The sequence below is a fragment of the Maniola hyperantus genome, chromosome 23 (assembly GCF_902806685.2).
Source record: "Maniola hyperantus chromosome 23, iAphHyp1.2, whole genome shotgun sequence".
NCBI classification, from domain to species: Eukaryota; Metazoa; Arthropoda; class Insecta; order Lepidoptera; family Nymphalidae; genus Maniola; species Maniola hyperantus.
Genome location: NC_048558.1, coordinates 1,041,202 through 1,067,046, shown reverse-complemented (window position 1 = coordinate 1,067,046; position 25,845 = coordinate 1,041,202). Strand labels below are relative to the sequence as shown.

At 35.9% G+C, this 25,845-nt stretch overlaps 2 protein-coding genes across 2 annotated transcripts in view; both read right to left on the bottom strand.

Annotated features, from left to right (window-relative positions):
- Window positions 1–13,802, bottom strand: part of NfI (Nuclear factor I) — a 76,259-nt gene extending 62,457 nt beyond the window's left edge. The window contains 1 exon segment of the mRNA XM_069506733.1: window positions 13,675–13,802. Within this exon segment, the coding sequence (XP_069362834.1) occupies window positions 13,675–13,752 (78 nt within the window). The 5' untranslated portion in view covers window positions 13,753–13,802.
- Tom40 (Translocase of outer membrane 40) overlaps window positions 1–25,845 on the bottom strand; it is a 127,536-nt gene that overhangs the window by 18,747 nt on the left and 82,944 nt on the right. The gene's annotated exons all lie outside the window — the stretch shown is intronic.

The following is a 25,845-nucleotide window of genomic DNA, read 5'->3' as shown; positions in this document are numbered from 1 at the left end:
TTTGGATTTTTTCTTTTACTCGTGCTGTTTAAGGCATTGCTACCTGCCTTTCATGATTCTAGGTCAGATTAGTCAGTCACGTCTAGGCCAGGAAATGCCCTGTAGTTTTTCTTGGACGACACGATAGATAGACAGACGAATGTCTATCCGTCAGACAGACAGATAACAAAGTGAGCCTATAAGGGTTTATTGTTTCATTTTGAGGTACGGAACCCTAAAAATCGGTAAAAAGTGTCCGCACTCAACCTACTCAAACATATTATTATTATTTCCTTTTTCCTGTAAATATAAAACTTTAAAGTCTAAAATAACAAATAATGTAAAAATTCACTTACCAATATATTCATATCTGAGCTGAAAATGTTCATAAAGCTTTTACCATTATAGTAAAACGATTACAAAATCTATGTTATGTAATATATATGTATATTGTATATGTTATAGGTATGTAATAAACGAACCGGGCCGTAAGCCCGCTATCTGGGATTACGTAATTTAATTATCCAATATCCATAATGGAGAGAGAGCCCGTGAGGACCAGACCTTCGTTGTTTTATAAAAGCTAAAAGTTTCTCTGCGTATTGTCACCAACACAGGGAGGGATAACCAGCGACTAAGTTGTATGTTGTTGTATGTATGTTTGGATCATGGTGGCTTTGGGAGATAACAGGTAACAAAGGTGTAGTCAGACACCTTAAACTTTAATAAATTGTTAAACTTTAAGGGTGTCTGGCAGGGGGTTGCCACAACACTAAGTGTCTGGCAATGCATGACGTGATTTCTAATAGTATTCCGAAGAAAATATTAAAAAAATAGACTTTATACTTTGACGCAGGATTTTTTACACCCTTATTACCAAAGCCACCATGATCTTAACTTCATAGTCACTGATCGTTCCTCCCTATGTTGGTGACAATACGCAGAGATACTTTCAGCTTTTATTAAATAACGAAGATCTGGCACGCGCTGGCTCTTAGTCCATAAGGATAATTGAATATCTATCGTTGCTGAAAACCACAGTTTTTCCATCGAAAATCCAATCCGCTAATGGACTTGCCTTTGCCTCTAGAAATTCGTCAAATTAAAAAAGTAAAAAAAATATTAAGGGTACGTGCACACATTCTTGCTGTATAGGGTAGTGCATTCGGGAATCATGCACATTTACGTTATTTATGTAAATTCGACTAGAAAAACTAAAAAATATAGATACTTAATTACTTCAATTAAATTCACTAAACTAGATTTTTAGTTAAAATTCACTAAGGTGACTTTCCTTTCCAAAATAATTTCGAGAGTTAACGGAAAATTGGATTTTACAGGTATTTTATTGCAATACTTAACTAGCGTAAATATAACTCCGAATGTATAAATCATGTATAAATGCTTTTTATTTCCTGTCCCGTGGGAATCCGGTCTTATTCCTTATCTTAGTTATATGATGAATAGATATTTAGACGGTTCAACAATTTAAATAGGTCTGTACAAATCTTTAAAACGTGTAATTTTAAAGCTAGTTATTTTAACGAAAATCTGGCTAACCAGAGACACAGATATTAGTTTGTAGAAGGTGTCTATTGAATTCGATTAGTTAAAATGAGAGCCTAAGGTAAAGGTAGTGCTGTACCGGTAGAGTCTCTTAATATCAAACTATTGTTTTTTATATTTTGTCGTAAAACAAACAATATAATCAAATTTTCCGTTACACTTGTATTAAAGATGCAAAGAACAGCATAATTAGTCAAATTCAGTTAAACTTAAGTTTGAAAATAAATCATTAATTTTCATCTATAAAAACAAAACATTACTTAACAAAAGTTTTACAGCATAATAGGCTGAACAGTCATTCGACCTTTGCGTTTCCCGAACAGAACAATAAAAGAAAAAAACAAATGGAACTTGTACAGACAAAATATTTTTCTAGTCGGATTTAAAAACTGAGATTATTAAGAGAAATTATATTATATACAAATATGTAATGTAGAATTCTTTGCGTAAAATTAAAATATTTTTTATACTAAAAAAAAATACAGCTAAAATATTTTAATAGATTTACGCAAAGAAATTTCCAAATATAGAACTAAATGTAATTTGAATACAGTAAGTTTACAAACACGTCCAACTTGGATTTTCACATTTTGTACCGTCATATTTTTTTATTAAAAATATTTATTTTCTGATTCACAGTATTTTATAGAGTAGAAACCCTTTTATATAGACTGATTCTTGTTGTATATTATTCAGTTAATTATACATCCAGATAGCTTTAAGCTGAATATTTAAAAAAACCATATTAAAATGCCACAGTTTTTAAAATTCATAAAAACGGAAATGCTACGTAAGTACGTGTACTTAAACAAAAATGTTTTGGAATTGTTTGGAGACATTTGGTTTTAAAGAATATTAAGTACTGTTTAACATTTAGGTCGTGGTCTTGAATAATTATATTAGGTATTATTAAAGTAGAATTTTTTTACACAAAATCTTAATCAATAACACAATTTACATTAGTCGAGTTAAACTATCTGGATAATCATCTATAATTTATATAAAACAGGTTCAAATATCAGAGTTTCTGCTGCAGTTTTTTTTACATCCAGGTTGCATGTGCATGATAATATCAACATTAACAGTTAGTGAAAAACATCCATACACCGAAAGTGGCAAGAAAGGGTGACAGAAAGAGAAAAACAACACGATAGGGGGAGGGGGGAGAAAACATCGAGTATATTTTTCAAAACACCGATGCGCGGAACGCCTTGCGACTGCCGGCCGGGTATTTTTGAGATTTTCTTATTTTCTTAATCATTGTTTTGGTACATTTTTAGTCCAATTTTTTTTTCATTTAGTAAACTTATTTTATCATTCTACACCTTGTGCTGGAAAATGTTAAATAATAGCAATATAATATTAGTATAAACTAACTTTTTCAAGTGACTATAATTCAGATTCTTTTCTGAGTTAGGTCACTTTATTTTATGTTCTAGAGCCCCATCACCATCAATAAATATTTCACTTAATTTTAAATACCGTATTTAAACGTTGAATTTTATACGTTTAGAAGATTATATATATATATATTATATTATTATTTTTATTTGGTTTTAATATTTATATATTTTATTTTGTAAGATAGTGAACTATTATTTTTGCCGCCTTATGTTATTTATCAACAGTCATTTGAAATTTCATGGCATATTTTTCTAACAAATGTTTATTATTTAGGAAAGATTCACTTTTGCTTTTAAAATTCTTGTGAAAATCTATCTCGGTACAGAATATTTCAAGTTTTGAGTTTTGACAGCTACAATTTTGCGTGAAACTCAACTTTTCTAGCAGTTTCTTTTTTCAACGTTGTTTTTCATATTATTTATTATTGGTATGTAAATCATCAAATACGACATTAATTAATGGTTTTTGTTGTAATTCCTAGTTGGAAGACGGCGCGGTCGGCTAGACGAACGTGACATACTGATGAAAGCTTGGATGACTGCTATTTTTATTAAATACTATTTATTTTTACCTCAAATAAATTCACAAAGAAAAGCTACTATTTTAGTGTCTTACAATTTACATACTTATCGCTACTCAAATCATATTATAAATGGGAAAGTGTGTTTGTTTGTCCTTCAAGCACGTCGCAACGGAGCAGTGAATCGACGTGATTATTTGCACCGATAAAGTTAAAGACCGGAGAGTGGCATTATTCCGGAAAATCAAAGAGTTTTGACGGCATTTTAAATACCTAAATCCACCCGAAAAAATGCCCAGGCATCAGCTAATATTAAATAATTTCAACATAAAAATTAATAATAAAAAATATATCTTTTAGTTAGTTATACATAAAGCTCAAATGAACGTTTTTTTTAATATGCAAAAATAATATCTATCTGTCTGTTTCCGCGGCGCATCCGCTTAAATGATTTTGACAACATTTGGTTACAGAGATAACTTTCATCCCTGAAACGGATACAGACTATTTTTATCCCGGTATATCTAAGAGTTACCACGGGATTTTTGAAAACCTAATCCCATGATTTTTAATAATAATAATAAAATATCGTTTATTGTTTCGTTATTGCTAGTAGTAACTATGTACAATGTTTTTATCTAATATTATATCAAAACTAACAATTACACTGTATTATTTACACTGTATTTTTAAAATAATATTGAATTTCTAGGATGTAATCAAAAGTAAATAAAAGAAAATAATATATTTCTAAAAGTCCAAAGTTCAGGTGCATTTTGTATAAGCAATATCAGTATTTCTATTCTATCCAAGATCCGCCTCCATTGAGACGAAAGAAAATTCTAAATTACAGCAACTTCGTGAAAATAACCAGCATTTCGCTAGAAAATGTTGAGGTAACTGAAATTCTAAACGTTTGCGTTTCTATGAGGTGTTGAAAGTTTAGGTAGGGAAATGTTTTTGAAACAATACCTATTCTCTGGTTATCCAAAAGTCTCTTGCTTTCTTTTGTTAAAACAATTGAATACTAGACATTATAATTAGCTACGACTTCGTCCACGTGGACTACACAAATTTGAAATCCCTATTTTACACCCTTAGGGGTTGAATTTTCAAAAATCCTTTCTTAGCGGATGTATACGTCATAACAGCTATTTTTATGTAAAATTTCATACTGATCCGTCCAGAAGTTTGAGCTGTGCGTTGATAGATTAGTCAGTCAGTCAGTCATTTTATATAAAGCTAGAGCTAGGCTGGAAAATGTGTTTGACTCAGGCAAGCTTTTAAAAGTTCTTTTTATTTACAATTTTGTTTATCATTATTGTAAATAATTACTTACACATACCTACCATAGGTGTAGTATGTAGACACCATGTGCTTCGTAAGAACTGAATAAAATCGGAAGCTAAGCCCTAGTGCTGAGTTGGCTAACCCCCGACGCTCGACGGAGCGTGGAAATGTTTGTCGATGTACATTGTACATTATCGTTCTATTGTTTTGCTTTTATTCTATTCCAATCCAGAATTTTAAAATTAGAACTTTTTCTTTTTGCTTATTCCTGCAAACTTTATTTATTTGATTGATAATTGGGTATTTGACTCCAATTTTTTTATTACTTTATTATAAACTAGCTTCTGCCCGCGGCTTCGCCCGCGTGGCTTACAGGAAGCAAATGACATTTTTTTTTCAGAAACAAACATTATAACATCAGGACGCGCACTCTGAACAGCACCCAATAACACATAACCTTCCAACCCCCATTTCACCCCTTTAGGGGGGGGGGGGGGGGGGGGGGGGGGGGGGGGGGGGGGGGGAATTTTCTCATAGTCGTTTCTTAGATGACACCTTTTCAAGTTAATTATAATATCAACAATAATTAAAACTTTCCCATACAAACTTTCATCCTCTATTTTACCACCCTTATGGGCAAATTTTCCAAAAATCCTGGAACACGTATTTCTTTATTTGTGACCGAAAACCCAAATACCAATTTTTATGGGCAAATTTTCCAAAAATCCTGAAACACGTATTTCTTTATTTGTGACCGAAAACCCAAATACCAATTTCCATGCAAATAACTTGAAAAATGACCGACTTTCATACAAACTTCCATCCCCCATTTAACCCACTTAGGGGTGGAATTTCGAAAAATCCTTTCTTAGTGGATACCTACTCTTTACAAAGAATATAGACTCCAAATTTCATGTCTTCAGGACCAGCGGTTTAGGCTGTGCGTTGATATCTATGTCAGTCAGTCAGTCAGTCAGGACTTTGAATTTTATATATATAGATAGATAGCTGATCCCCGCGGCTTCGCCCGCGTATATTTAGGTTTTTAAAGATCCCGTATAGCCTATGTCACTCAGGAATAATGTAGCTTTCTACTGGTGAAAGAATTTTTAAAATCGGTTCAGTAGTTCTAAAGATTACCCCCTACAAACAAACTTAACGACATTACCTCTTTATATAATATGTAGACAACGGGCCGTGCAGCAGAAATCGTAATATTTTAATTTCGCCATAACTTCAAAACCAAACGTCCAATTTTAATCATTCAAAGACCAAATATTATCTCCATAAACTGTTCTTAGTGATGAAATCATTTATTTTGATAAGGATTAATAGCATGAGTAAAATAAACGCGTTTAAATGTAGTCCAAAAAAAATTCAAGATTTTTAAATAAAAAAATGGTTGCTGTGCCTCACTCGACATAGATGGGTATAGTGTGTCGCGGACTTTTTTGTAGATATTTATAAGATCTACAATTAATTAGAACATTTTATGGTTCTATCTTTTATAGTTTAGGCAGCGTACGCAAAATAAGTAACTTTTCTGGTTGATTTTTTACACCTTGTGTCCGAAAAACCCAAATATCTTACGGAACCCTATTTTTTTCCAAAATAAAATATAGCCTATGTTACTCGTGGATAATGTAGCTTTCGAATGGTGAAAGAATTTTTAAAATCGGTCCAGTAGTTTTTGAGCCTATTCAGTACAAACAAACAAACAAACAAACAAACAAACAAACAAACAAACAAACAAACAAACAAACAAACAAACAAAGTTTTCCTCTTTATAATATTAGTGTAGACTAGGATAAAAACAATGACATAAACAGAAAAAAATTATTAAATCGATCAAATAACAAAAAAGTTATAAGCATTTAAATATTTATGATTAGACAGAGATAGCGATACAGCAGTTTGACGTCACACCTACTAATGCCATAGTAGCTTCGTGCGGTTTCATACAAATTTTCGTTTTGCGAGAAAGGGATAGAAGACCCTCCCACTCCAAAATTAAAATGCCTGTAACTTTGTAAATCTTTGTTGGATTTTAATATTTTTTTCAGCGTACGTCATTATTTTTATCCTAGTTTATAATAAAGTAATAATACTTATCAAATTCAAAAGTAGGAAAATACCCAATTAAATATTCGAGTTTCAGTGTTTAATATCAAATTTGAAAATATGCTTGACTCAGACAAGCTTTTAAATGTGCTAGATTATTTTTTTTAATTCAGATACAAGTTAGCCCTTGACTGCAATCTCATCTGATGGTAAGTGATGATGCAGTCTAAGATGATAGCGGGCTAACCTGGAAGGGATATGGCAGTTTTTATTAAACCCGTACCCCTTTGGTTTCTACACGGCATCGTACCGGAACGCTAAATCGCTTGACGGCACGGCTTTGCCGGTAGGGTGGTAACTAGCCACGGCCGAAGCCTCCCACCAGACCAGACCAGAACTTTAGAAATTATAAAATTCCAAACCCCTGCCAGGAATCGAACCCGGGACCGCCCACTAATAAGACCACAGCGCTCACGACTGCGCCAGGGAGGTCGTCAATGATGATTTGGTTTATAAGTATTTCTAAATATATAAAAGGAAAAGGTGACTGACTGACTGACTGACTGACTGATCTATCAACGCACAGCTGAAAGTCCTGGACGAATCGGGCTGAAATTTGGCGTGCAGATAGCTATTATGACGTAGGCATCCGCTACGAAAGGATTTTTGAAAATTTAACATTCAAATGCAATTCAGTATGGGGTTTGGAAATACCTCTAATTTTTGTTGGCGAAGATTTGAGACCCCTTAACTTAGAATCTGAAGAAAAATAATTGAAAGTGGTATAAAATCAATATGGTGGGAATAAGTTACTGCAGTCCATGCCGCGCCGTGCCGTCCCGCACTCGGATATCTGCAGTCGGGATGTGCCGAAAATCTTTATAGGGTTCTTGCGTCTATGGCGGAATGGCGGATTTGGTGCAAGACTCATTTATTTTATTGATTTTACACTTATTTTAGCAACATCCATAGTATTATTTTAAATGCGAAAATGTGTCTGTCTGTCTATCTGCTAGCCTTTCACGGCCCAAACGTTCAACCGACTTTGACAAAATTCGGTACAGAGATAGCTTGTATCCCGGGAAAGGACATAGGACATTTTCATTCCGGAAAATCAAAGATTTACCGAGACCACAGGATTTTTAAAAACCTACGGCATCATCTAGTGGACCTATAATTAAAAAAAGTTTTGGAGTCTATATCAGTTTATTGATTGATTGATTTATGAAATATCCTCTGTTTTTTTATTTATTCAGATACAAGTTAGCCCTTGACTGCAATCTCACCTGGTGGTAAGTGATGATGCAGTCTAAGATGAAAGCGGGCTAACCTGGAAGGGGTATGGCAATTTTTTTATGAAACCCACCCCACACCCCTTTGGTTTCTACGCGGCATCGTACCGGAACACTTAATTGCTTGGCGGCACGGCTTTGCCGGTAGGTTGGTAACTAGCCACGACCGAAGCCTCCCACCAGACAAATTACTATATTAAGTTTGTCTGTTATTTTTTTCGAAAATGATGCCTTTCTCTCTCATGACATGCCGCTGGGCTGGAAAACCTAGGTTTTCTAACGTAACGTACACCCCCGTAAAATGGATTTCCGAAAATTTCACCCAGCAGAATCTGGCGGTTTAGCTGCTAAAGACTAACTGACTATTGCAAAGGTTGTAGCAGTACCCATATTATAAATGCGAAAGTGTGTTTGTTTGTTGGTCAGTCCTTCAATCACGTCGCAACGGAGCAACCGATTGACGTGATTTTTTGCATGGGTATACTATACTTAGTTAAAGACCTGGAGAGTGACATAGGCTACTATATACCCCGGAAAATCAAAGAGTTCCCACGAAATCCACGCGAACGAAGTCGTGGGCATCAGCTAGTATACTCTGTTTACCTAAACCACGTGCGTTAAAACCTTAATGTAGGTAGTGTATTGGGCTAGGTCCAAAAAAATTGTAAATTCATTTATTATTTAAACCTACGTGAATCTTAATGGCAATCGGGGTGTGGACGCCCCGCACACCAGCAAAGTCCCCGTGCTAACCTAGTGCGGGCGAGCGCGGGTGATGTGCGGGTGAGCGGATTACCCCGATTGCCATCTCGTCCTGTCGCGTGCTATAGTTATGACCTACGTTGAAGGGTAGTCATATGGCTGTCATTTACCACGACATCAAAGGCGTCGGACTACTGTCTCTCTCTTTATACTGTGGTACTACAGTGCGGTGCTACGCTACAATGTAAGTAGAGACCTTGTAGAGACCGCGGGGAAAAAAATATCATTTTTCTTTAGAAATTGCGGAAAAACTTTAATTTTGCGGAATAGCACCTTGAACCTTAAAGAATAAAGCTTAGCTTAGATTAGATAAAGTTAATAAATTAGATTACTAGACGCGTGGATTTTAGTTTTAAGATTTAAGAATATTATCGTAATTTCTCTGAAACGGTGAATCTGAGAAAAAAAGTGTAAAGACAATTTAATAGATAATTGCATGATCTACAATTTGGTCCGACAAATTTTTATGATGAAACTTACCGTTTGGCTGAAAAACGCAAAAAACTCATATTTGCGAGCTTTGACCTTGAATTATTTTTTTTGCATATCCGACATATATATCGATGGGAACTTTTCACTTTTTTCATTTATAATGATGATTTTTAGCTTATTTCGTGGTTTAACGACATATTTTAATGTATATAACGGGTACATACCACGATTATTTTTTGTTTTTATTTGTCGATATTTCAACCCATTATAACCCGTTATATATCTACATTAAAATATGTCGTTAAACCACGACCCGTGAAATTGGGTTGAAATATCGACAAATAAAAACAAAATTTAATCGTGTTATTTACCCGTTATATACATTAAAATATATTTATAATGATGTTCCAAACATTCATACATTTCAGCTCTATGCGAATTATAGTAAACTTGAATATTTAATTTAACTAGGCTATAAATGTATTGGTATTTTTGTAAAACCTTCAAACAATTACCCGAATTGTTTGCCTTATCTAATTTATTATTTCGTAAATTGCCAATCAGGGTATAAAGAACAATAAAGTACAATAATTCAGGCTTGTCTTGTCGTGAAAAACAAGACGTAAGAGAAATAAGCTCGGAGAAAACATCGCATAATGTTTTATGTGTATTATACAGAATCTCGGACGAAAGCTGCTGAACTTTACTGATGTCAGTCAGTATATTGTGATTTACTTTAGGTGCTATTCCTTCTCTCTTGCACATTCTTACATTTTCAGTGAGGAAGTTTCAGGGACAAGCTTCAATAAAATTTTCATAGATGTCTCTTGAATACTCACTTGAATATTTCACATAGGTCGCCACGAAAGAGGAAAAATACTATCTATGCCACAGAATTATGCCTTTTAGAATTTATGTCATGTCAATCAATGACATATTTACGTACCTAAGGGCGGTTACGCACTAAATTCTAAAAGGCATAGATCTGTGGCATAGATAGTATTTTTCCTGTTTCGTGGCGACCTATGTGAAATATTCAAGTGAGTATTCAAGAGACATCTATGAAAATTTCATTGAAGCTTATCCCTGAAACTTCCTCATTATTATGAAAGTCGGCCAATAATACATTAAAAAAGGTCGAAAAAAACGGGCCGAATTGAGAACCACCTCCTTTTTGGAAGTCGGTTAAAAATTACGTTCAGTTTAGAAATATTTTTATTGTAATATCAGTAGTATTTCATAGTGAAAACTGAAAAACATTCAGTAATCATTCAGTATTTTCAAAACTAAGTAATTATATTACGTAAAAATAATATGTCTAGAATTAACGTAATTGTTTTGTTTTTTTTTTTTATAGATCTGTTATTAGTAGGTATTGTTATTGTAGATCTGTAATTATTAGTTAGGACTTAGCCGAGCCACATTTGTCAAAAGTTCTGATTCTTTAACAATCATTGAAAATGTTAGTGTGCGAGAGAGAAGGAAACTTAGCTAATTTGACAGCAGCGACTTAACATGCCCCCTACCAAGAAAAATAATATTCACACTGCTAATAAATCTGCATAATAAATAGAAAGAGATTGAGTTGCTAGGAGAATTGAATTATATTTTAATATACTTTATCATAATATGAACCAGAAAAATGGTAGATTCACTAGATTTGATTTTATAAAAGTTTATTTGACTACAAAATCTTTCTCTTTTATCTTCTTACACTGTGCATGACTACTTCATATAATAAATGCGAAAGTGTGTTTTTTGTTGGTTTGTCCTTCAATCATGCTGAAGAGCATCGGATCAACGTGTTTTTTTGCATATGCATATAGTTAAAGACCTGGAGAGATATCGGCTACTTTTATCCCGGGAAATCAAAGAGTATGTCTGTCTGTCTGTCCGTCTGTCTGCAAGGCTTTCACGGCCCATTCGTTCAACTGATTTTGACGAAATTTGGTACAGCGATAGCTTGCATCCCGGGGAAGGATATAGGCTACTTTTTATCCCGGATAATCAAAGAGTTCCTACGGGATTTTGATACCTAAATGCACGGAGTAGAAGTCGCGGGCATCAGCTAAATTGTCTTATACACGTCACGCACAAAGCAATAATAACTACTTACTAGGCTTTCATAGGAGGAAACTTGGATTTAATAAGCACTAGACTAAAACGTCGTGTAGGCCTCCTATTCCTCGGGGTCAGAGGTTCAATCTCCTCCTTATCTCTAAAGAATTTTGAGATATCCTAATGGGATCCTAATAAACCTAAATCCCATCATTGAATTATCATGTACTAATAATATTTCCTAAAAAAATCCAATCGAAGACGTGGAAAAAGCTAGTATTATTTATCATTATACATATCCATAGCTTATGTCCGCGACTTCTTCCCCATGTATTACACAAATTTTATGTATTTTACCCCCTTGGGGTTGAATTTTCAAAAATCCTTTCTTAAGTAGTTTGAGATGTGCTTTGATAGATAAGTCAATTATTCAGTCATCTTTACCTTTTATATATTTACAATTTCCTCAAAAAATCCAACCGAAGTCGCAGGAATAGCTAATCTAAATATATAAAAGGAAAAGGTGACTGACTGACTGACTGATCTATTAACGCACAGCTCAAATTACTGAACGGATCGGGCTGAAATTTGGCATGCAGATAGCTATTATGACGTAGGCATCCGCTAAGAAAGGATTTTTGAAAAATCAACACCTAACGGGGTGCAATAGGGGTTTGAAATTTGTGTAGTCCACGCGGACGAAGTCACGACCATAAGCTAGTGTTTTATGTGGTAAAAGACGTATTTAACCCACTATCGGAGAGAGAGCTTGCGGCAAAGCTCCTGAACTTTGCTGGAGCCACTATATTGCGATTATTGATCTGTTTACAAACTTCGGTTCGTATACTTATTATGTTTAAGTAGATATACATATATAAGCAGTATGTCATATATATATGTGATCGTTATTTATGTATAACGATATAATATATTGATTTTTTACATATATGCATTATATTGCATATATGATAATGTGTAAGGACTCATCCTATGTATCGTTATAAATAATATATATATTAATTGATATATCGGTAGTATGTATTTGTATATAATACGTATATCATAAATATATTAGCTAATTGATATACATAGAAAACCTTTAGTTTCATAGGCATACTAAACCTCAGATTTTTGCCGTTGATTTTATAATAAATTATAACTTATTGATAGGATGTCTGTGTGTTTTAAGCGTACCAACTGAGCTTTCATATATCAGTCAGTTTCCTTTTAAATATGAATATGAGCTAATAAAAACCATTAAAACTGCGTATTTTCAAAAATATTTCTATTTTCAAGTTTATTAATTAATAGAGTACATTTTTTAATTTTATTTCCACTCCGAAATCTCTGACCACCCAGCTCAGCTCAATTTCGTACATAACCTCAAAATATCACGTTTTATCTACATCCAAGCACAGTGAAGATATTTTGAAGTGTACCTTTTTTTAATGCGTGTTGACATTATTGATCAATTAAAATTTCAAACCATTTTGTGCGATATTTTTATTTAAATAATTTAAGTGCCTTGAGTAACATTTTCATCATCCAAGCACCTTTAAATTGATTTTTATAATCATCAAATCTTGTAGTTGCGACAGATAGTAAGTACCTACCTTGTTTACAATGTTCATTAATTTATTTATTTATAATTTAACAGCTTTTTTATTAATCCCAGCACTTTTAAATTTCTTTATTTATTGTAGTGTTTGAATCTTTTTGAATTTCGTTATAATTTACGTTGTTTTAATTTACCAGAATCATTTCTAACTCGAACATCCAAGCACTGAGTATTTTATTTTTTAATAACTTTTTATATTGGTTTTATATAATCGTAATGTTTATGTAGATAATAAATAAACTATTGTTAGGTTGGTATATATTTTAAAATTTTCAGTACCTTTTTCAACCTCTCAGATATCCAAGCACCATAAAACTTATTTTAATTTTTTTTATCTTTATTTTTTTTCGTAATTACATTATAAGACGCAAATAATATAATATTTATAGCACCAATTGAGAATTTTTAATAAAATTATCATGAGACTGCGTCTATAAACTTATATTTTGTATCAATGAAATTTTATATTTTTTCAGTTTTTTTTTCTGTAATTTACAGTACCTTCGGCAGCTTAGTAATCACCCAAGCACATTCACGTGCTGAACTCGAAACTCGGCTTGCGAGGCGAAAACGGTCGACCCGAAAATATCCGGGCGGCGGTCGCGGCGTAGGTAAGCGACAGTAGCTCACAACATCTGTTAATATGATCATTGTTAATTACATATGGGCTGTTGTTAATATATTGTAGCCACCTGTCCCGAGGAGGGCGCTTGCAGGTACGTCGCTACGTCGTCCACCATGCAGGCTCGCGGCAGGTCGGGGAGGAACATAATACGCTAGAGGGCGCGCATATCGCGTGCGAGCTGCGCGGCGCGCCGCGGCGGACTGAGCTTGCTGCTCGCTTCCATCCGCCCCCCACCCTCGCCCGCGTCACCGCCTACCCCACCCCCCCTGAACATTAGGGCTGGTACCTACGAGTTTTCCATGGGGAAAACGAAAACATCATATTGAAATTGGTAATTGGAATTGGTAATTTTGATTTGTTATTTTTCCACGTTTGTTATTTTGATTGGATATTATGTAATTCAGTCATATAACATATTATTTCAGCTTGGTATTCATTTCAGAAGTTCGTCCACACGAATGTATTTTATAAATTAATGTAATGATGAAATAGATTTTAATAAATCTTCATAACTAACAATGTTTAAGGATACGTAAATCTTTATAAATGGCACAGTGCACAATGTTCCGCGGTAGGTGCAGTTTATTAAAAATTACTCAAAAATTAAAGTACGTGTTTTATTTTAATTTTTGAGTGACAGTAATGACAATATCCAAAGAAAATTCTTAATGTAAGTAATTGACATTGAGCACAACATTGAGAGTGTGTGACTGTTTTATTGTATTGAAGTATTTTGGCATGCGTTATGGTTCCAAGTGTAAAACCGTCTTTAAATGAGAGTTATATTTCTTTAGATACTGTTAATAAAATTTTAAGCTTATTTCGTGGTTTAGCGACATATTTTAATGTATAAAACGGGTACATACCACGATTAATTTTTGTTTTTATTTGTCGATATTTCAACCCAATAGCACGGGTCGTGGTCACGACGGGACTGCGGTGCTGCGAGAGACGAAGTTCGAGCTGTCAAGGGTTCTTTTCGCTGGAACTTTACGAGCTGTCCGGCAAAATACACTCACAAGTTAATAGTGACGTTGTGAGTGTATTTTGCCGGACAGCTCGTGAAGTTCCAGCGAAAAGAACAAGAAAGTGGGTAGTTCGCTACTGCCCTTGACCTTCATCTTTCGCAGCATCGCAGTCCCGTCGTGACCACGACCCGTGCAGTTGGGTTGAAATATCGACAAATAAAAACAAAAATTGATCGTGGTATGTACCCGTTTGATACATTAAAATATGCTGTTAATAAGAGTTGTATCGAATTTGGTGGCACAGCGAGACTCCGTGATCCTCTCGTCCGTGGAGATGGCACCTAAGCTGTATTATCACTTGCCAGCAGGTCTGATTGCAGTTTTAGCGCTAGTCTATAAATTAAAAAAAAATTAAAAAATCCAAAGATTTTCCGACGTGCCAACCCTAAACCACAACGTCGTAATGCATTCGCGGCGCTCGCTGCGTCTCGGCGCCGCTCGGACCCGATCGGTACGCGCTCGGATCCCCTCGGAAAGCTCTTTCGCATTCGGAACATAGACATGACATATCTTTTACAAGCACCCAAATAAAAACCAACCTTGGCTTCTTAAATGTAGGGTTCAAATTTGTTTAGTAGCGAAAAAATTTCAAGTGTTGTATTCGACTTTTGAAATATCCTAATTTATCGAACTTACTACTGTATCGGTTATCTTTTATACCTTTGATATTAAAGCCTATTTTCGCTTGTCCATGTTTTTCAGCTGACGCGTCTATAAATGTCACGTAGTAGGCATGTGTGTGTGTTACTTGTATGTGTGCGTTGAAAACACATCTTGGGCGGATCGGCGTAGCTATTTGGGCAGATTTTTTTTCTTAGTAATTTTTTTTTTGGTTGGGTTGGTATCTTTGGGATTTATGGTTTTTAATTCTTTTGGTTGCATTTTAGTAGCGCATAAAAGTTACTTTTAACTGTCGTTTGGTTTTTAATGGGTTTTTAAGTTTGTAGGCCTTGTAAAGCATCGTAGACCTGTTTTCTTGTAGAACTATTCGTAGGTAATTGTAAATGCTTTAATAACTACTACTTTACTACTCTTTAATATAAAATAGGAAAATGTGTTTGTTTGTTGGTTTGTCCGTCAATCTCTTCGCAACGGAACAACCGATCGATGTGATTTTTTGTGGTGTGTTCTCCAGTTCATTTAAAGAACTGGAGGTGGAGAGTGATATTAAATCAAAAAGTTTATACTTGATTTTAAAGAGACTCTGTCCATTTAAAATATAGGATTTTAGAAAGTTTTTATTCCGTCTTGAATCTCTCTGTAAACAATGAATTTACCATCGATTTTAGATAGAGCTCTGGAAAAGTTTTACAATATTATCTAAAAATCTAAATGCATACCAAATCGTTATCTAGGGCGGAAATACTAAAATAAATAGCTTCATACACAGATAAAATATGCGAAAGTGTATATCTGTTTTTTACCTGTAGCAAGCTCAACCGCTGAACCTATCTTGATGGAATTATCACGTTATAGCTTGTATTCTGGAAAATGATAAAAAACACTTTTTATCTCCTAAAATCAAACAGTTTCCACATATTTTTTAACAAACCAAAACCACGCGGGTAAACTCGCGTGCAAAACATATAAATATTTATCGAAATACTTTAGTCCTAACAAAATGTAAATAAAAGGTTAGAAACATGGATTCTACTTAGAACTATTTACATATCGTAAGTTAGTATATTGACCCTGAGCTAGGGTGAGATGCCAATATTTTGGGACGGCCGTTCATGTTCCAAGGAGGTCAGGAATAACCAAAAGTGATGGACAACGCCCCAGGCTGAACAAATATAAAGGTATTATAATAAACTAGCTGATGCCCGCGACTTCGTCCGCGTGGAATTAGGTTTTTTTTTAAATCCCGTCGGACCTCTTTGATTTTCCGGTATAAAAAGTAGCCTATGTCACTCTCCAGGTCTTTATCTATACCCATGCAAAAAATCGCGTCAATCCATTGCACCGTTGCGACGTGATTGAAGGATAAACCAACAAACCAACAAACAAACACACTTTCGCATTTAAAATAGGGGAACTGATTCAGATAAAGTCTTCAGACCTTCTAGTCGAAGGTCGAGGGTTCGATCTTCGACTTTTCGGAGTTATGTGCGTTTTAAGAAATTAAATATCACTGGCTTTAACGGTGAAGGAAAACATCACGAGGAAACCTGCATGCCTGAGAGTTCTCCATAATGTTTTCATAGGTGTGTGAAGTCTACCAATCCGCACATGGTCAGCGTGGTAGACTATGACCAAAACCCTTCCCAAGGAGAGGAGACCCGCGCTCTGTAGTGAGCCGGCGATGGGTTGATCATGGTGATAAAAGTAGTATACAAGAAGACAGATATAGAATTACTTACATAGGCATTCTTACGTAGCTTCACAAGGACCTAGATGTAACCTCGTAGCTCGAGGCGTATAAGCTCTAGGCAAGGCAAAAGGCAAAATTAATTTAACCGATTCCGCAGTGCACTTAAGGCATTAAACTAAAGGCGCGCACAGATAATTTATTTGAAGCTGATTAGTGTTAGGGAGGGGGGGGGAGGATATTACTGTACGTTCCGCTGTTCTGGCCACAGGGTATATTTTTACAGAGAATTCCAGCCATTTTGATTCATAGTTCTTCACCTATCTCCCTGTGTCATATTTGCTCTCATTCATCATTATCATCATGAAAACCCATCGCTGGCTCACTACTGAGCACCCTGTTCCGGCCACAGAGTATATTTTAACAGAGAATTTCAGCCATTTTCAATTCGTAGTTAAACATTTCTCTCCCTGTATCATATTATTTGCTCTCATTCATCATTAAGTATCATTATCGCTGGCTCACTACTGAGAATGCTGACCAAGCGTGGATTGGCAGCCTTCACACATCTTTGGGAACATTATGGAGATCTCTCAGGCATGCAGGTTTCCTCACGATATTTTCCTTCTACGTAAAAGCAAGTGATATTTATAATTGCTTAAAACGTACATAGCTCCGAAAAGATAGAGCATACCCGGGATCAAACCCCAGACCCTAGGAGATTGACGTCTTAACAACTATGAGAGCGAAATGCCTGAACTGATTTGAATGTATGGGTTATCGTTATGTAAACGATAGAGACAGTGCTGCCAACTATTTGACCTTACATCAAGATGAGTAGCATAATTTTTTTAAGAAAAAAAGGTAGGTAGGTACCTAAGTAATTATGGCCTCATTTTTGACATGTGAAACTTTTTAGCTCGTTTTTTGGCAGGGCAGTCGTGTTTTTTTTTTTTTTTTTACGACTTGTAAGTATGAATATTAAAAAAATCTTTTATTTTAAAAAAGTTTTTTTACCTAAACTTAAAAGAATGTCTCTGCGACACAAGTTTCTCTGTAAATAATCACAGAGTAGTAAATCTAATATAACACAACTAAGAGACTCAAAATCCGTGCCCGTATATTATATTAGGCCGAGAACAGAGAGCGGGGCTAAATTATTCACTTGCGAGTGTGCATTTGGCTTAAATAATGAGATTTACTTGCATTTTAGAGCGGCTATTGGTTACAGAGGTAGTTGTTTCTCTTCTGTATACGTATTTAAAAAAAAAAAAGCTGACTGACTGACTGATCTATCAACGCACAACTCAAACTACTGAACGGATTGGGCTGAAATTTGGCATGCAGAAAATATTATGACGTAGACATCCGCTAAGAAAGGATTTTTAAAAGTCCAAGCCCTAAGGGGGTAAAATAGGGGTTTGAAACTTCTGTAGCCCACGCGAACGAGGTCACGGGAATAAGCTTGTTTGTAATAAAAGGATAAAGTTTGTAAGTTTGGAGGTAGCCTCTGAAACTACCCATCCGATTTAAAATATTATTTCACCTATTTTAGTGTTTAAACTATGTGATTACTTACCACGGAAAAGTTACCCCGAAAGAGTAAAAAAGCGAGCCTCCAACAACGGCCAAGTGCGAGTCGGACTCGCACACGAAGGACTCCGCGCAACTGTGTACAAACAATTATTTTTTTGTCATGGAACTTACGGTTTTCGGATTTTTTTCTTTACGTGTGCTATAGTACGATATTGCTATCTGCGAAATTTCATGTTTTAGGTCAACCAGAAGTACTCTACTTATAGGTTTCAGATAGAAAGACAGACAGACAATGAAGTGATCCTATACGAATCCTTTTTTTTCGGAACCCTATGAACGGAACCCTAAAAATAAAGAAATAAAAAAAATTGCCTTGTCAGAAATCGAACTCGGGAACTCTCATAAGGCCACAGTGCCCACCACTGCGTCAGGGAGGTTGTCACAATTTTCGGACCTTATTGTCCTATCTGTTACCAATATGATATTGTCATCTTGGGATGTACAATAAAGATTTGATTTTCACTTCACGTTTCGGATCGTACGAGAGGATGTATAAGGTTACGTTCCTGATTTACTGAAGGAGGAATTTTCTTTTTGACGACCTTTCCGGCATACGAAAGAACCCAGGTTCGATTCCCAGTGCGGATCTGTTTGGTATACCGGCCCACTACAGAGCACGAGCTCCTTTCAGAGTGAGAAGGGTCTTGGCCATGATCTACCACGCTGGCCAAGTGCGAATTGACAGACTTCACACACCTTTGAACATTATGGAGAACTCTCAGGCATGCAGGTTTCCTCACGATGTTTTTCTTTACCGCTAAAGCAAGTGATATTTAATTACTTAAAACGCACATAACTCCGAAAAGTTAGAGGTCCGTGCCCGGGATCGAACCTCCGACCTCCGATGAGGAAGCGAACGTTCTAGCCACTAGGCTATCACAGCTTCACTGTTTATCACAAAGAGATAATTTACATTACCGTACGCGGCAGAAAATAATGTACATATATCGACCTTTAGAAAGAGATAGTGGTTTTGTAAAGCGTTGTCTTTGTCGTTGAGACCGACAAAACGTCACAGCTATGAGTGGCCGAGACAACGCTCTACAAAGCCGAAATCTCATTCTAAAGGTCGATGTACGTTATTTTCTGCTGCGTACTGGTACACTACTGTATTTTTAACAGAGGCGTTTTCCCGTATACGAAATATTACTGATTTAAAGTCGTATTCCCGATAATTTCGAACGAAAATAAAAACCCGGTCCTCTCGCCCGCGGCGTCGATGCAGTTAGTCGTTTTTGATATCGCCGGCGCTTGTTTATGTGCGAGATAGCTGTTATCTACGCGACAACTGTCTATAATCTATAGTATGTATTTCGGAGAATGTGCCCAAGAATTTTTTGACCTAGTTCCTTCTTCACCTTTCAACTATCGTACCGCAAGGCATGTCGAAATTCCACGGACATGTACGAAGCAGTTTGCCTCTTCATGTTTAATTCGAACAGTTAGGATATGAAGTGCCCCTCCGACATCAGTTTTTCCCTCCACTTTATATGGGTACCTGAAGGTATATACAGTAAATAAGTTAGCAAGATTGAATAGGCATTTTCTAGGCAAGTGCGGAGCATCTTAGGCTGCATCATCACTCGCTGGCAAGTGAATTTTTTACTGTAAATTATTAAAAAAAAACAAGTAAGTAAAATATAAAACCCGGTCCTCTCGCCCGCGGCGTCGATGCAGTTAGTCGTTTTTAATATCGGCCGCGCTTGTTTATGTGCGAGATAGCTGTTATCTACGCGACAACTATTGGTTATGGCTATTCGACTATTACCGCTAACGACACTACGATGCCTATTTTAATGACTCTCGTTACAATATTGGATGTAAATTGGTTTAATTATCATCATCACAATTAGCAAACGATAGACGTCTACTGCAGGACATAGGTCTCTTGTAGGGAAATACTCACGCCAATATCTTGCGCCGCCTGTATCCAGCGGCTCCTTGCGACTCTTTTGATGTCATCCACCCCCCCTAGTAGAGGGGTCTTCCCCCTTTAAAATTCATTTTCCATCCTTCCGACACGTTAAACCTCACATTAAGATGCAAAGGTTATTTTGAGGTAGGCTTGCGCTTGACAATCAGATCAAGTTTTTTCTGTGGATGAGTATATTATAAAGGCAAGTTAGGAGAGTAAGTCAAACCAGACTCTTACACTGGCCATACACAATCAAATTCACCGTCAAGTTTGCAACGGACTTGAAGTGGTGTCATGTAAACTTACCGGTGTATGGCTATCAGTTTGCATCACTATCAATTGGCTGGACCGGCGCGCTTTAAATTCGCTGCAAACTTGACGGACACGGTAAACTTGATCGTGTATGGACAGCGTTAGATATAAATATATTAAACTAGCTGCCCTGGCGAACTTCGTTCCGCCTAACAGTCGATTCAATTTTTTAAATTTTTTCTCTCCGTAAAAACCATCCTCGTACTTCAAGGAATATTATAAAAAAAGAATTAGCGAAATCGGTTCAGCTGTACCTGTAGTACAAGATTTTACGTCTCACCAAACGAAACCAAATTCGAGAGTCGAAATACTTCCGCGTTACAGTAAAATGGACCTAAACAGCCTTGAATTGAAGTCAAATATTCAATGCCACTGATTTTAATTTCGCAATGTTTCCGCTTGGAGCACTGGCTGTAGAAGTGTAGACAAACTTGAGCTTTAAAACAAGGCATTTAAGGTACTGATCTCGAGATTTGCGATGAGCAACACATTTAGTGATTCATTTTTATATTATAGAGAAGATCTAGATCAATCTGCTGTGCCTTTGTGACTGATTTAGTACATCGTCACTCACTATCAAGTGAGATTGTAGTCAAATGGTGCTAGCAATAAAAACACGACATGTTTGCGTCACGTGGAGATAACCAATAAATTGTCGAGTTTGCAGTTTGCACCGCAACGCTACATCAAAAGATAATCTTGTATGACATAGACTTAACAACCTTCGGAAACCCCATTTTTTACACGACTACCTAAAAAGCAGTGTAATGTTTTCAGAATTCATGTATGAACGTATTGAGTTTCTTTATTATTATAGCAGCTGCTATTGAAAACTTTTTGAAAAAAAATCTATATAAGAATTATTTTAAAATTCTATTAGGTATTCTATGGGTATAACACTGATGTGGATGCTGCAAGGAATTGCATTCCTAAATCGTGGTGATCCCAGGTGAAAGAAACATGCGTTTAAATGGTTTTTACGAAATTTGGTACTGAGTTACCTTGCATCCCGGGGACGCGGACGGTCTACTACGGATAGGCTACTTTTTGTCCTGGAAAATCAAAAGTTCCCACGGGATTTTCAAAACCTAAATCCACGCGGACGAAGTCGCGGGCAATATTATCTAGTTTTGAATAAATGGCTTTGACTATTAATTTGCCTTTATTCCAAAACACCACTTGATCATGAGGTACCATCTTGTCCCCTAACATTCCTTTTTAAATATCAATGCGAAAAGGACGAGGTCTAAAATCATAATGTACTTCACTTTATAGCCTAGTTATTCTATATGGTTCTTAGCTCTGCAAGACCCCACGATCCCGGCGGTTACACGTAATATAAATTCCTATCCAATATTCACAAATTCTCCACCCATTTTAATGCGCAGTGGCAAATTGCAATTTTCTTATGCGCCCCTTGTCCCCGCGTTAAACATATATTTCCCGTTTAAGCGAGAAAGGCTTTTGAGCGAATTTTCAAGAAGTTTTTTTTCCATTTTCTTACTACGTGTGACCTAGAATGTTCATAAAAGTCTTTTTTCGAAATTGTAGGCGAGTATGTATACACATAGGACACACAGTCCAGTCAGGTAGGTCCAATTTCGAGAAAGAGGTCAGCCGCCGAATCCAACTCGCTAAAAAATAAAAAGCTTCCAAAAATTATAAAGGCCGTAAGACCCTACGCGTAGCAGCGTCCGTAGCGCGTAGCACAATCGTAGCACGCTCGTAACGGGCAAACATCTTGTATCATCTTTTTTTTTTTTTTAATTTTGTGATTTGCGATCAGTCCGAGGACTTTTAGCAAATTAGGTGTAGGATATTGGTTGTATGATCTTTGGTATAATATTTTTTATTGCCTATCATTTTTTGAAAAATCTAAATCCACATGGACGAAATCGCAGGCATTTTGTACATACAAAGATAGCTTACATCTCGTATCCGATATAATATAAGCATACATGTAATAAATATAAGCATATAACGCAAAATCGAGGAGTTACCGGTATAAAAAACGAAAAGTTACGCACGGGATTTTCAAAAACCGAAATCAACGCCGACGCTTCATCATCGCATTTGAATCATCTAAATCAGTACCCTTACTAATTATTATAAATGCAAAAGTGTGTTTGTTTGTTGGTTTGTCCTTCAATCACGTCGCAACGGAGCAACGGATTGACGTGATATTTGCATGGGTATAGATAAAGACCTGGAGAGTGACATAGGCTTCTTTTTATCCCGGAAAATCAAAGAGTTCCCACGGGGTTTTAAAAACCTAATTCTACGCGGACGAAGTCGCGGGCATCCGCTAGTACTTAAATAGTATTTTAATGAAACTGTGTGCTCAAAAAATGAGAAGGATCACATCTTAGCAAAAGCTGTTATCTGCACTTAGGCCGTGGGCGGCAAGTGCGCGGGCTATCATAAAGCCGGTGGCACACAGAGCTCGCGTCGTTTTTCCGCTGATTTATGCTGTGCTTATCGCGCGCCTCAATTTATTTGTCTGCTGCACTCCGATGCTGGCTTTATACAGACATACTAAATCCTAGAGGTGGCAGGTCTTTCAAAGTTTTTAAGCTTATTTCGTGGTATAACGACATATTTTAATGTAGATAACGGGTGTATACCACGATTGATTTCACGTTTTTATTTGTCTATATTTCAACCCAATTGCACGGGTCGTAGTCACGACGGGACATTGATCGAAATTAATCGTGGTATGTAACCGTTATCTACATTAAAATATTATGTTTCAAAGTTTTTTTTCATAACAATAGGTAGCTCCTTTTAATCAATTTAAAAAGACGTGATAGTGTAGTGGTTAAAACGGCGGCCTGGAGGGCCTAATGTCACGCTCCAGGTCTTTAACTATACCCATGTAAAAAATCACGTCGATCCGTTCGCGTTGCTCCGTTGCGACGTGATTGAAGGACAAACCAATAAACCAACAAACAAACACACTTTTGCATTTATAATAAGGGTATTTATAACTAAATTATAAATATTGAAGTTACTGTAAAAATATCTTCTGTTTGTAGCTCTTTGCCACAGCAAATAAAACATTTCTGCGACCTGTCTCGTCGTTCTTAACTCTACATACCCGCAGTCTCGGCTGTGGTACGTAATTGCGCAAATTATAAACATGTGTGACCGACTGACGTGGATTATACTTATTAAAGTGTATTAAAATACTATTTAGACCTACTCTGTATATTTATCTAGTTAAATATACTTAGGTTAATCTAATTTTGTAAAATTCGGTATTGATCTCTGCTGTCTAATTTAGGCTAAGTACCCTGTACTATAGGCACCAGTGACCTCTCTCCTTACAAAAAAAACCGGCTAAGTGCGAATCAGGTTCGCGCACCGAGGGTTTCGTACTACAGTCGTATTTTATCGTCATTTTGCACGAAATATAAATCAGTTTTAGAATGTACAGGTAAAGCCCTTTCATATGATACCCCACTTGGTATAGTAATCTTACTTTATAAGTTGAAAATACTAATTATTTATTCAAAACAATTTTTTTGTGTGATGTGACCACAAATTCACAGTTTTCAGATTTTTCCCCTAGCGTCAGCTATAAGATCTACCTACCTGCCAAATTTCGTGATTCTAGGTACACGGGAAGTACCCTGTAGGTTTCTTGACAGACAGGCAACAAATTGATCCTATACCTAAGGGTTCCGTATTTGCTTTTGAGGTACGGAACAGCAGTACTAAAAACAACTATCTATATTTTAAAACTGCAAGTGAAGTCCTACTGCAAAATTCGAAATAATAAATTATCTAATTTTGTTTTATAAAAAGGTTGAATAGTATTTAGGCGTCCACGCAAAACTTAACTAAATAAAAAGTCTAAAACAAAAGAAACGAAAAGATTTTCCGAATACACAGCCGGTTTGTTCGTTGCCTGGATATTGAAATAAAAAATTTAATTGCTTATACAACCCGGGCGGCGACCCGGCGAAATTGGGGAAGCTTCGGTCAATAAACGCAATAATTGACGGAATGACACGCTATATAGGCGCCTAATATAGTTCATAAGCAAGTTGCACTTGGAACAAATTGCTGTCTTTTTATTTGGGCGCTCTTATGTTTACTTTTGTTCTGCCAGAGATTATTGTTCTGCTTAGGGCACTTGTCCCGTGATGTCAAGTGGTCAAGAGTCAAGACGTTGGTGTCCTACTCAGGAGGTCAAGGTTCGATCCCAGGCACGCACCTCTAACTTTTCAGAGTTAATATTATGTAAGTTTTAAGCGATACGGTATTTGACAACTAGTCAAATCAAATCAGTAGGTAACTTTTTATCAAACGTGAAAACGCGCACTTAGTATGCGATATTCTATAAAATACTGGAATGTGACGTCACATCATAATGAGCTACTTTTTTAGTTTAAAAACGATAATTTACAAAAAAAATAAAAACCGACTTCGATACACAAACACTAAAAATTGAAAAATAATTTAATTTATTACCGAATATATTATGTATACAAGAGTTAATATAGTTCCATAATAATACTTTTTGGCGCCGGTGCCAATTAGCTGTAGCTGCGCGAATCGTCTAGATTTCATATTTTTATGAGACTCCACAATAGCACCTCATTGGCACCGACCCCAAAAAATATTATTATCCAACTATATTAACTCTTGTATACATAATATATTCGGTAATAAATTAAATTATTTTTCAATTTTTAGTGTTTGTGTATCGAAGTCGGTTTTTATTTTTTTTGTAAAAAAAATTTATTTCACAATTTTTAGTGGCCCCATGGAATTATGCTATGACTGGTTAAAAATCTTCTGTTTACTAAGCTATTACACTGATCGCGAGCAATTTACTCTTATCCGTTGAGGAGTTCCAGTATATATCTTCGAAGATGTTCATCAGATCTTCACCAAATTTAAATGGGACCAACTTTGAAGTATACCCTTTCAAACAAAAAAAGAATTTTCAAAATCGGTCCAGGCGCCTTCGAGTAATCGGGGAACATACATAAAAAATAAAAATAAAAAAAATAAAAAAAGATTCCGACGAATTGAGAACCTCCTCCTTTTTTGAAGTCGGTTAAAAATGGT